Source organism: Octopus sinensis, linkage group LG7 (assembly GCF_006345805.1).
Source record: "Octopus sinensis linkage group LG7, ASM634580v1, whole genome shotgun sequence".
In the NCBI taxonomy this organism is placed as follows: domain Eukaryota; kingdom Metazoa; phylum Mollusca; class Cephalopoda; order Octopoda; family Octopodidae; genus Octopus; species Octopus sinensis.
Window position 1 is genome coordinate 30,499,899 of NC_043003.1, and position 13,304 is coordinate 30,513,202.

At 37.0% G+C, this 13,304-nt stretch overlaps 2 protein-coding genes across 11 annotated transcripts in view; one reads left to right on the plus strand and one right to left on the minus strand.

The window, feature by feature from the left end:
• Positions 1-13,304, minus strand: part of LOC115214080 (zinc finger protein 62 homolog) — a 433,795-nt gene that overhangs the window by 297,365 nt on the left and 123,126 nt on the right. The gene's annotated exons all lie outside the window — the stretch shown is intronic.
• The window catches only part of LOC115213863 (zinc finger protein 845-like), a 46,918-nt gene that overhangs the window by 24,018 nt on the left and 9,596 nt on the right, over positions 1-13,304 (plus strand). For 3 of the 10 annotated variants that reach the window (XM_036504329.1, XM_036504327.1, XM_029782807.2), the window contains exon 2: positions 1,689-4,548. In XM_036504329.1, coding sequence (XP_036360222.1) covers positions 2,062-4,143 — 2,082 coding nt within the window. In that variant the 5' untranslated portion in view covers positions 1,689-2,061 and the 3' untranslated portion in view covers positions 4,144-4,548. Of the gene's footprint in view, positions 1-989; positions 4,549-13,304 lie in introns of those variants that run through there. The other 7 variants (XM_036504332.1, XM_036504328.1, XR_004999825.1 and 4 more) reach the window with 7 other exon arrangements.

The following is a 13,304-nucleotide window of genomic DNA, read 5'->3' on the forward strand; positions in this document are numbered from 1 at the left end:
TAATATTTACGGACGTAACCAAACAGCTTTTGCTAAACGGTGGCGGAACAAACATAGACACAAACACACATACTTTTCTGTACTTTGCAGCTATTGCACAAATCGTTAGGCTTGCTTACTCAGTATTAACTGCAAAAATAAGCTCAAATTTTGGTAATGTGCTATACGTTCTGTCTCACTTTTAAATTGTATATATTATCATCATTTTCTTTTAACGTCCACTTTTTTCAAAGCTTACATGGCTCACACAAAATGTGTTGAAGTAGATTTTATACGGCCGGATAGGTAATCTTTCAACATTTGGTGGTTAAATAAGTAAATTAAAGGGGAGATAATTAGGTTATCGTTCTTTTCATCGAAATCATTCTCCAAAATAGGTTCTCATTGTTTACTTACACTGAAATATATTCTCCCATTCTTTACTTTCGAAATGGCACGTGGAAGACCAGCTGCACGGCAATTCATTGTTCCTAAATTTGAAGTCCTCAACCCTGAGTCAATTTTGTAAATTAAGTAAAGCAGAAGACAAAATTCTTCAGTGGCTGGCACGTCGTCGACTAATTATGAATATGTAAATTTGGGAAAATTGTAATTGATTATGTGGCCTCACTACATGTGGTGACTGTATGAATGTAAAAACCTATGTCTGTAAGCTCTGTAAAAGGAAGAAATCAATTCGTCACTGTTCATTCTTCGAAAGAAGCCATATTTCATTCTACAAGTGTTGCTCATTTATTGTCGGGCACGCGATATGTCACAAGAAGATATTATGAATGAGTGTTCATTGACAACCGACTACTGCAGTAGATTTGTGTAATTTTTGCCGTGAAGTCTGTGATATATGACTTCAGCAAAACCCAGTGGAACCAAAGAATACTTTTGTTAACTTTTTGTTGGTTCTAGCCAATGTTTACGTTGTTTAACAGTAAGTTGACTTATTTATCTCCCCTTCTTATTTCCCATTTCTTTTTTATCACTTTAATTACCAGATACAGAAAGATTACCGGCCGGATATTATTGCTGTTGCAAACCATCTCTTTCCAAGCAGTCAAATTTCCCCAAGGCCAAACATGTCTTTCACGGAAGACGAAGTTCACTCATGTGAGAATGATGCCTGTTTATAATCACATAATCTCAAGAGCAGGAATGATATATAGACACTCACACACAAATATACAACTGGCTTCTTTCAGTTTCCATTCACTTGCCCAAAGGGTTGTCTAATAGGAGTGAAACAGAGATGCCATGCAAAGGAAGTGAACCCAAGACCTTGTGAGTTTGAAAATAGACTTCTGAACCACAGCTATATACTGTTTACTTTTTTCAATCCAAGTGTGAAGTAATCTGTTTTAGATCTATTATGGTGTAGATAGTAAGGAAGATGAGAACAAGTGATGTAGACTGAGAGCAACAACCAAAGTTTGGGGTGAATGTAGTAATCAGTTTTGCAGTTATTGTGGGGTACATATGTATCTTTGGTGCCTTGGATCAAGTGGAGGATTAAATGATTTTTGAATGTTTTTAGACCAAACTATTGTGACCTGTAGTCATCTGTGTCTTTATGCCAAGATGCACTTCATTGTGTCTTTTGCCTTTACATATATGTTTTGGCTGTTTCTAGTTATTCCAATAATCTTTATGTTAATACTTCATTGTCCCTAATGTATGATGTTGCATTTCTATTTCAGGTTATCTGATGACATTGAAATAAAAATATTTCACTGATGAGAATCAACCTTTTAAGAATAGAAATAACTTAATCAATCTGAAGTCAGCCCATTTTGGCAACGCTTGATTTAATGGATGAGAAAAACTTGCTTGCAATTTAGATTGTGCAAAAATTTTTACTCTGTTATTTATTGAAAGATTCTATGTACAGATTAAACTTTGAAGATATGTCTTGTGCACCGGATATATTTCTTTAAGTGGAGCAGATTTAGCAATCTTTTGGTCATTGGATATTGGTTACTAGATTCAATCCTAATAAATCTACTTGAGATTCTTTAACAGCAAAAATATCATCACATTTTGTTAAAGATATAAGAAAAAAGATTAAAAGATATGGAAAAAAATGCAGAGCCTGAAACTATTGATTCCCCTACTCATCACACAGAGGAAAATACAGAAGAGAAATTGCATTCATGTGATTCACGTGAGGAATTATTCACAAGAAAGGATTTAATTCAGCATCAGTCAATTCACTCAGTCTCAAAGCTGTATAACTGTGAAGTTTGTGGAAAGACATTTACAAGCAGTACTTTGTTGACTAGCCACAAAGATATCCACAATGGAGAAAAATTATACCAATGTTACATGTGTGATGAAAAGTTTTCAACAAAGGACAATTTGTCATCTCACACATGTATTCAAACGGCAGAAAGACCATACCGCTGTGATATCTGTGGTAAAACATTTTGTAGAAGTGGTCAGTTATCTTCCCATAAATTTATTCATTCTGGAGAGAGACCATACCATTGTGATATCTGTGGTCAAACATTTTGTAGAAGTGGTCAATTGTCTTCCCATAAACATATTCATTCAAGGGAGAGACCATACCATTGTGATATCTGTGGTCTAACATTTTCTAGTAGTGGTCATTTGATTAACCACAAACGCATCCACACTGAAGAAAGGCCATACAACTGTGATATTTGTGATAAAACATTTTCTAGAATTAGTGAATTATCTTCCCACAAACGTATTCACATGGGTGAAAGACAATACCGCTGTCATATCTGTGACAAAATATTTTCTAACAGAACTGATTTGTCTTCTCATAAGCATATTCACTCAGGAGGACGAATATACCACTGTGATATCTGTGATAAAACATTCTCTCAAAGAGGTATTTTATCTCAACATCAGCGCATTCATACAGGAGAGAAACCATACCAGTGTGATATTTGCAATAAAAAATTTTCTTCAAATAGTAATTTGTCCTCCCACAAACGTACTCACACTGGCGAAAGACCCTACAGTTGTGATTTCTGTGGTAAAAGTTTCCCTCGACGTGCACATTTATTTCAACACAAGAATACGCACACAAGAGAAAAACATTTTCATTGTGATATTTGTAATAAAATGTTTTCTTCGGAACAGTATTTCACTCGACACAAATGTATTCGTACAGAAGAGAAATCACATTCATCTGGAGAATTATTCGAAAGAAAGGATTTAATTCAGCATCAGTCAATTCACTCAGTCTCAAAGCTATATAACTGTGAAGTTTGTGGAAAGACATTTACAAGCAGTACTTTGTTGACTAGCCACAAAGATATCCACAATGGAGAAAAATTATACCAATGTTACATGTGTGATGAAAAGTTTTCAACAAAGGACAATTTGTCATCTCACACATGTATTCAAACGGCAGAAAGACCATACCACTGTGATATCTGTGGTAAAACATTTTCTAGAAGTGGTCAGTTGTCTTCCCATAAATATATTCATTCAAGTGAGAGACCATACCATTGTGATATCTGTGGTCTAACATTTTCTAGTAGTGGTCATTTGATTAACCACAAACGCATCCACACTGAAGAAAGGCCATACAACTGTGATATTTGTGATAAAACATTTTCTAGAATTAGTGAATTATCTTCCCACAAACGTATTCACTTGGGTGAAAGACAATATCGCTGTCATATCTGTAATAAGATATTTTCTAAAAGAACTGATTTGTCTTCTCATAAACATACTCACTCAGGAGGACGAATATACCACTGTGATATCTGTGATACAACATTCTCTCAAAGTGGAAGTTTGTCTCGACATCAGCGCATTCATACAGGAGAGAAGCCATACCAGTGTGATATTTGTAAGAAAAGATTTTCTACTAGCAGTTGTTTGTCTGCCCACAAACGTACTCACACTGGAGAAAGACCGTACTGTTGTGATATCTGTGGTAAAAGTTTCACTCAGAGTGCACATTTATTTCAACACAAGCATACTCATTCAGGAGAAAGACAGTTCCATTGTGATATTTGTGGTAAAATGTTTTCTACAAATCAAAATTTAGCTCGACACAAATGTATTCGTACAGAAGAGAAAGCATACCACTGTGATATCTGTGATGAAACATTTTCGACTAGGGGTCGTTTATCTTCGCACATACGTATTCATACAGGAGAAAGACCATCATAACATTAAGATTTCTGTTATAAAGCCATTGTCACAAAGTAGTTTATTTTCACAAAAATATATTTACTGAGGGGAAAGAGAGACCATACCTTTGTGATATCTACTGTGAAACGAGAGGAAATTTTTACTCACTATATATATATATATGTGTGTGTGTGTGTGTGTGTGTATATATATATATATATATATATGCATACTCACATAGGAAATAAACCATAGCCATATATATTGTAAAATTTTTTTTTTAACTAACAGCATATTTTATAATAAATGTATTTTGTTAACACAACACTGTGATAACAATGTTTTATATCCTTTATTTCATACTAACAGTTTAACTTAGACTGCATTACATTCATTATATACACTGTTTGACCAGGTGAATATTTCATAGTTATTGTTACTGTTAACAACCTGCAAAAACATCCCTACCTACTTTGTATACCTTCATTTCTACACATATCCTCTTATATTGAACATAATAATATCCACTGTTAAACTACACGTAAAGTTATGCTTTATCGTCTTTAGATTCGTAAACTATTGACCATTCCTTCAAATTTAAACTTGTTTGCTTCTCAGTATATCTTTACTATTTACCATCATCATCGTTTAACGTCCGCTTTCCATGCTAGCATGGGTTGGACGGTTCAACTGGGGTCTGGGAAGCCCGAAGGCTGCACCAGGCCAGTCAGATCTGGCGGTGTTTCTACAGCTGGATGCCTTCCTAACGCCAACCACTCCGTGAGTGTAGTGGGTGCTTTTTATGTGCCACCGATACAGGTGCCAGACAAGGCTGGCGAACAGCCACGCTCGGATGGTGTTTTTTACGTGCCTCTGGCACGGAGGCCAGGCGGGGCTGGCACGGCCATGATCAGATGGTGTTTGTTACGTGCCACCAGCACGGAGGCCAGTCGATGCGGTGCTGGCTACAGCCACGTACGAATGGTTCTCTTATGTGCCACCGGCACTGGTACCACAAACTACAAATTCCATTGATGTGGATTGATTTTGATTTTCACTTGCCTCAACAGGTCTTCACAAGTAGAGTTATGTGTCCCAAGAAGGAAGGTATGCACAGGTGGACTGACTACGTCCCAGGTAGGGGCCACGGGTTATAGCCTCACTTGTCCTGCCGGGTCTTCTCACACACAGCATACTTCCAAAGGTCTCGGTCTCTGGTCATTTCCTCGGTGAGACCTAAAGAGCAAAGGTCGTGTTTCACCACCTCATCCCAGGTTTTCCTGGGTCTACCTCTTCCACAGGTTCCCTCACCACTAGGGTGCGGCACTTTTTCACACAACTATCTTCATCCATTCTTACCACATGTCCATACCAGCGTAGACGTCTCTCTTGCACACCACATCTGATGCTTCTTAGGTCCAACTTTTCTCTCAAGGCACTTATACTCTGTCAGGTATGAACACTGACATTACACATCCATCGGAGCATACTGGCTTCATTTCTTGCGAGCTTACACATATCCTCAGCAGTCACGGCCCATGTTTCACTGCCATGTAGCATGGCTGTTCATACACAAATGTGTCATACAGTCTGCCTTTTACTCTGAGCGAGAGGCCTTTTGTCACCAGCAGAAGTAAGAGCTCTTTGAACTTTGCCCAGGCTGTTCTTACTCTAGCAGTTACACTTTCGGCACACCCACCCCCACTACTGACTTGATCACCTAGATAACAGGAACTATCAACTATTCCTAGTTTTTCTCCCTGGAATGTGGCGGAAGACGGTCTCTGCGCATTTTCAGTGTTTATTGCACCAGAGCATCTGCCACATACAAAAACTATATTCCTAGTTAGCCTTCCTTTGACATTGCTGCACCTCTTATGTGTCCATAGCTTACACTTGGTGCATCTTATAGAGTTCCTACCTACGCCTTTTCTACAGATCAAGCAGGGCCATCTACCTGAAGGCGTTTGAGATTTGTCTACCTTCCTACTTATTAGGACTTTGGTTTTAGCTAGATTGACTCTAAGGCCCTTTGATTCTAATCCTTGCTTCCACACCTGAAACTTCTCAAGTTCTGATAATGATTCAGCAATTAGAGCAAGGTCATCAGCATAGAGGAGCTCCCAGGGGTATCCTGTCTTGAATTCCTCCGTTATTGCCTGGAGGACTATGATAAATAGGAGGGGGCTGAGGACTGAGCCTTGGTGGATCCCAACCTCCACCCGGAATTCTTCACTGTGCTCGCTGCCAACCCTCACCTTACTAACAGCGTCCCTGTACATGGCACGCACAGCTCTCACTAACCATTCATCTATCCCTAGTTTCCTCATTGACCACCAGATAAGGCAACGGGGGACCCTGTCAAAGGCTTTCTCCAAGTCAACGAAAGCCAAGTACAGAGTTTTATCTTTGGCTAGGTATAAGAAAAATAAATAGAAAGAGATGTAACAGATTAAGAAATATGTGGATAGACAGCATCAATGAAGGGATAGAATTAATTAGTGATGTGAATGTAAGAATGGTATGAGATGGGACCAAATGGATTCCTATGATAGTTGACATAATCTGACCACATAACTCACTACAGATATTACTTAACATCATGTAGTTTTTGAATAACTTTGGAGTTTTCATGTCACATTGGTGGCTAATAAAATTGTGAGGAGGACCATATCTCTGGTTGTGTTAATGTGTTCTTGTGCAGGCAAGATAGCTATATGCTACTAACTGCAACAGTTAGTCATTGTTATGTCATCCTTAGATAATTTTATGTGTATATTGTAAGATGAAATAAGCCGTGCGTGTATAGGTAGAATACTAGTGAACAAGATTGAAAGCAAATGACCTACAACACAACATCTACAACTGTTTATTTCATTAAATCAGTGGAATATTCAGAATATTTTAGTTCTCTTTGGATAGATTACAAAATATCAAGGAAGAATATAGACAATTATAAGCTAATTCAATACATAGTAAGGCATATATCTCACCAGTGTTTTGATATGACAGTTATATTATTGGTTTATATTAGAAGTAGTATAGCATGGAACTGGCATTGGGAGATGAGACATATCTAACTTTTTAATAAATGTATTACAATAACATTGTGTGTTAACTCTATCTAGGTTTGTTATTCATGGAGTTGGTATTGTAATTGTTTCCATTCAACAGTTTCTCCAGTTTCATTGTGAACATTCTTGACAAAACATACCAGTATTGTCTTCTTGCTCATATATTGTTGTGAAATATTATCTTATACAATTTGTGTTGGTTGACTTTACCTTCTAGTTAAACATCTATGTAGTTTAATTTTATTACAGCACCCACTACACTCTCGGAGTGGTTGGCGTTAGGAAGGGCATCAAGCTGTAGAAACTCTGCCAGATCAAGACTGGAGCTTGGTGCAGCCATCTGTTTCACCAGCCCACAGTCAAACCGTCCAACCCATCCTAGCATGGAAAGCAGACATTAAACGATGATGAGTCTCTAATTGTTAACATAATAAAGATGTTTATTATTACCTATGTTCAGTATTAGCTTACAGTCAGTGTTGATTTTGAAGTTAGAATTCATCATCTTCCTTGAACATCTGTTTTCCATTCTGGCATGTCTACACTTAACCCTTTAGTATTTAAACCGGCCATATCCGGCCGAAAGTATTCTACCTGTTTTATGTTCAAACTGGCCAGATCCAGGCTCTCACACCTACCCTACAATGTTATTCTACATTAAGTAATTACACCATCAAGATCTTGAAGATATGAGATAATGCATGATTAATTCAAATCAATGGGAATCAATAGGTATTATGTTTGATAGAATAATCTGAACACTAAAGGGTTAAACACATAATGTACATGTGTACATAGTGTTCTGTATATGTATGCATAGTTATTTGAAAGTTGGCTATATCTATCCGTGTATTTCTGTATCTGCCTGTACATTCTCTATGCTGCTGCTGTTGTTTTGTTTTTTAGCAACATGAAATATTTGAACAAGATAGACAGAGAGTTCAAAATTTATATTTTATTACTGATGTGTTCAGACAGTTTCAGTTGTGTTCCAGACCATTTCTAAAGTGATCATGGGTAAAATATATGAAGTGTGTCAGCTCATGATATTTTAGGAAATTTTACTAGATAAAGGAAATAAAAGTTAATTTGTGTTTTTTCATCAGAAATTAATTATAACTCATGTCAAGAGTATGATATTGCTTTTTTAATCATGTCTTTTGATATCCACCTTTCCATGATTTGCATGGGTGTGACAAAATTCATTCAGGCAGATATCTACAGGTGGATGCTCTTTCTGTTGTCAACTCTTGCCCATTTCCAAGCAAGATAATATTTCCCTGTAGCTGGGTATGTTTTCAATGATTGGAAATGAAGGACAAAGCATGTATGGCAATGACATTCCTTTACTATTAGCATGTAATGTCATGGTTAGGAGACAAACACACCCTCCACAAACACACACACATATCATCATCACTTTAATAGCCACTTTTCCATGCTTCCACATGTTGGACGGAATTTGTTTATGTGGATTTTCTTTGGTATGATGCCCTACATGTCATCTGTTTCCAGTATAATATCTCTCTATGTCCAAACGTCTCAAGGGACAATTGGAAATGGACACTGCTTGACAGAAGGGTCAAGCGCTTTTGTGTTAAATATGCATTCCATGTTGCCATTTGGGTTGTGTCAGCTGGTTGCCTTGTTGAGCTGGTGTATTTGCCAAATGTAAAGCTCTGCATTGATTGTGCAGTTGTTTTCAAGCATTAATCGATTAGCCCAATCTCATCAAGCGTAAATTATTGTCTATCATGGATGCAGTTCTCTCTTCACTTGAGGGTTTGCTTGCTTGTCAGAATCCGGCCATTTTGATATATATCTTTATTGGCAATTCTAACAGACCAAACCTGCTATAAAAAAGAACCAAGACACCTGGAAAAAAAACAATACTGAATAAAATTTGAACATGAATGAACAAATGCAAAGAATATTTCACAGACAAGGAAAAAGACTTCCTATGCTACTCTGTAATTAATGAGAGCAATTTCTATAGATTACCCAATATCCACAAAAGCTCAAAAATAGAGGAAGCCATATATGAAGAGAGGAACCAGTACATAAAAATACTAAAACCTACTGACCTTAAATAAAGACCAATAGTTGCTGGGCCTCAAGCCCAAACACAACAGCTGAGTCATCTTTTGGATATACTCTTCAAACCTTTATACTCATTAATACCCAACTATATATGAGATGACATGGATTTCCTCAAACACATTCCACCCACTGTCCCAGAAGATACTATACTTACTAGCTTTGACATCGCACATTTATACTAATATATCTCACACTTTGGGCCTGGAAGCAGTCAAATACGAGGTAGAAAAACAGAGGGTGGGTTGACAAACACTTCAAAACAGACTTCATTACTAAGGCCACACTCCTGGTACTAGAATAGAACACTTTTAGCTTTGATAATAAAATATATCGAGAGATAAAGTGCACTGCTTTGGGGATGAATTTTACACCCTCATATGCTCACCTAGTCATGGGTTTCTTAGAAGAAAACCTTTACGAGAAAGTAGAGAAAGCTTTTAATCATAATATCAAGAAATATGTTATTGAAAAGTGGATGCACTTCCTCGATGACTGCTTGAATGTTGGGGGACAAATCAGATGATGATCTACAAATATTTGATAACATCCTCAATATACTTCATCCATCTATCAAATTCACAACAGAAACCAGTCATGAATTACCATTCCTAGACATTCACATAAAAATTCATGACTCCACAATCACAACAGACATGTTACAAAAAATCGGTTGCACACCAACGCTGTACTTTTCTTTTCATCCTTCACTGATTAAAAAGAACATTCCATAGAGTATGGCAAGATGTATCTGTACTATAGTAATTGATCCAAAAATATGTCAAATCTGACTTGATGAACTGAAAGGCTTCCTGAAAAGCAGAGTTGTCCCTTAAAACTAATAAATGATGGAATTATAAAGTCAACGAAGCTTGATATCACACAACTCAGGACATCAAAGAAAAAATGAAAGAACATACTATTCCATTTATTAATACATAATTCTGGAGCAACCAATAATTTTCACACTATAAAAACAAACCAACCATTACTACTATAAAGTTCCAAAATGAAAAATCTGGTTGATGAGAACTTCATATGCCAGCCAAAAGATCTTAAAAGGCATCTCACAAGGGCAAAATTTATATCAGAGTGAATCACAGTTCCCTTTAAAGGAATCTTGAGATAGTGGATGTGGAACATGTAACAACAGCAACTATTTAGACTGGTTCCCATATAAACTTCAAGAGTGGATTCTTGTTCGATGTAAATGGACATATGAACTGCAAGACACAGAATCTCATATATTGCATTACTTATTCAAACTGCAAGGAGAATTATATTGATGGAGCCAACACAGAAAAATCCACAAACAGCACATTCAACAAGAGAAACTACACAAAATTCCACTGAGTAAGCATCTGAAAATACATGGAGGAGGAAAATTCAAGATCTTCCCCTTCTACAAATATTCAATGGATGATCGAAATTCCAAAAGGCAATGGAACCGCATTTTATAAAAAAATTCTCACCAAAACTAAACGTTTGAAAGAAAAGCAAAGACAATATGCATGGATACTCTGTCAAATGGAACAAATTATGAACACTGTATATACAGCTTATACAGGTACTGTATTTAACTAACCTTCCTGAAAAACATGATTGGAGTGAAATAATGTGAGTACTTGAATACACAAGTTTGGCCATCTCCAAACATATCATTTTGTATGAAATCAATCAACATTGGAGTGAATGTATGATTTTCTTATAAATTGGACTTAGGACTTTTTCGATCTGTTCCATATTTTATAATTGTGACTGTACTTACTTAAGAATCACTTTTACAATCAACTTACTCCTTCATAGCATGGAAAATATACATACATACACATTTGTAATGGTGCAACAGGGTGTATATATGTGTATATGTATGTATATGCCTATCTATGCCTGTATGTGCGTGTTTGATCATATGTATATATATATATATATGTAAATGTATGTGTATTTATGTATATATACAAATATATATAAATGTATAGACATATTACTTTACATGTAGGTGTGTACACGTGTGACGATATGACAGTCACTATGTTTTTACTCAGACTTTCCTCTACATGATGTGGCAGTCACTTTGCCTCTTACTCGGATTTTCAGAAATTTTGCATGACTGTATCCGAAAATTTCTTCATACAACTTGATCAAATATTCAATATGAGCTATATGTAGACATGCATAAATTCTATAGGTTTAAAACCTTTCATCGGATCTCCATGAATCGAACTATCTTCAATGCAGTTAATCTTACAACCTCTTTTGTATCTACCCCTTTTGATGTTTGGGAATTGTCTGATATTTTTTCGACTGACGAGTACGAGCCATCTGTATTCACTGCATTTTTTGTAGCTTATTAAAGATGTCCTCGTACGAAACGATTGTACCAAGTTTTTAATCCATTCTTGTTGCTTTTTTTCCTATTTATAATCACCCCACTTGTCGTATGGTTAACACCATATAGATATCCGGTGCATCCTAGTTAAGGACCATATTCATGTGAATTCTTTAGAATTCACTAGAATCTCAATTACTTAACCGTATATATATATATGAGGCAAAGGCAGAGGGAAAGAGAGGTACATGCTTTCGAAACCAATAACTAAATAAAAATCGACTTCTAGAATTGTAATTAAACTTCAACAGACAGACCACATAAATACAATTAAAAAGACTCCTTTTCCTGTCTTTCTTTCATCACTTGCATTTTTTTTTTTCTCTCACTTTCTCTCCTGTGCCCCTCCATATCTCTATTTTTTCTCCTTTTGTAATAAAAACAAAACTGACTCCACTCACTTTTTATCTCATTCCCCTCTCCTCACCCTCTATATATAAAGCAAGAAACTTTCTTTACAAATGATTTTGAAAAATGATCGTGAATGGGTGAAAGTGCTAAAAATAGAGAATTATCCAAAATTCTCACTGCTTCCTTTTTCTTATATATATATATATATACACATGTGTGTGTGTGTCTGTTGTAGGTACATTTTACATTCCGCTGGGACTAGCATTGACCATATTCGGATGGTGCTTTTTACATGTCGCTGGCACGGGGAGCCAGTAAGGCACTACTGGCATTGACCCACACTCAAATGCTGCTTATTACATTCCACCAGCATGAGTGCTAGTCAGGCAGCACAGCCTCAACTGTGATTTCAATTTCACTTGACTCAACAGGTCTTCTCAAGCACATCATATCGCCTGACAATTCAAGGGTACTTTTAAATGGGCCGGTTATGCAACACTGGCACCAGCCATGGCTGCGATCTCACTTTACTTGCTGGGTCTTCTGAATCACAGCATATCTCCAAAGGTCACGGTCTCTTGTCATTGCCTCTGTGAGTCCCAATGTTCAAAGGTCGTGCTTCACCACCTCATCCGATGTTTTCTTGGATCTACCCCTTGCACAGGGTCCTTCCACTGTTAGGCTGTGACACTTCTTCACACAGTTGTCCTCATCCAAAAGCAATACATGACCATATCAGCACAGTCGTCTCTCTTGCACACCACATCTGGTGCTTCTTGTGTCCAACTTTTCTCTCAGGGAGCTCACACTCTGTTGTGTTGCACAATGACATTTCACATTCAGTGGATCAGACTAGCTTCATTTCTTTCAAGCCTATGCATGTCCTCAGCAGTCATGGCCCATGTTTCACTGCCGTGTAGCATGGCCATTTGCACAAATGCATCATACAGTCTACCTTTTACTCTGAGCAAGAGGCTCTTTGTTGCCAGCAGAAGTAGGAGCTTTCTAAACTTTGCCCAGGCTATTATTTTAGCAGCTATGCTCTTAGAGAATCCACCCCAACTACAGACTTGGTCACCTATGTGGTGGAAGCTATCATTTACAAGTTTTTCCCCTTGGCATGTGATGGAATCTGTTTTCTGTACATTTACGGTATTTATTGCCCCTGTAATATTCCACACACAACAACTATCTTCCTGGTTAACCTTCTTTTGATATTGCTGCACCTCTTACATGTCCCTAGCTTATACCAGGTACATCTTATGGAGTTTCTACATACACCTTTT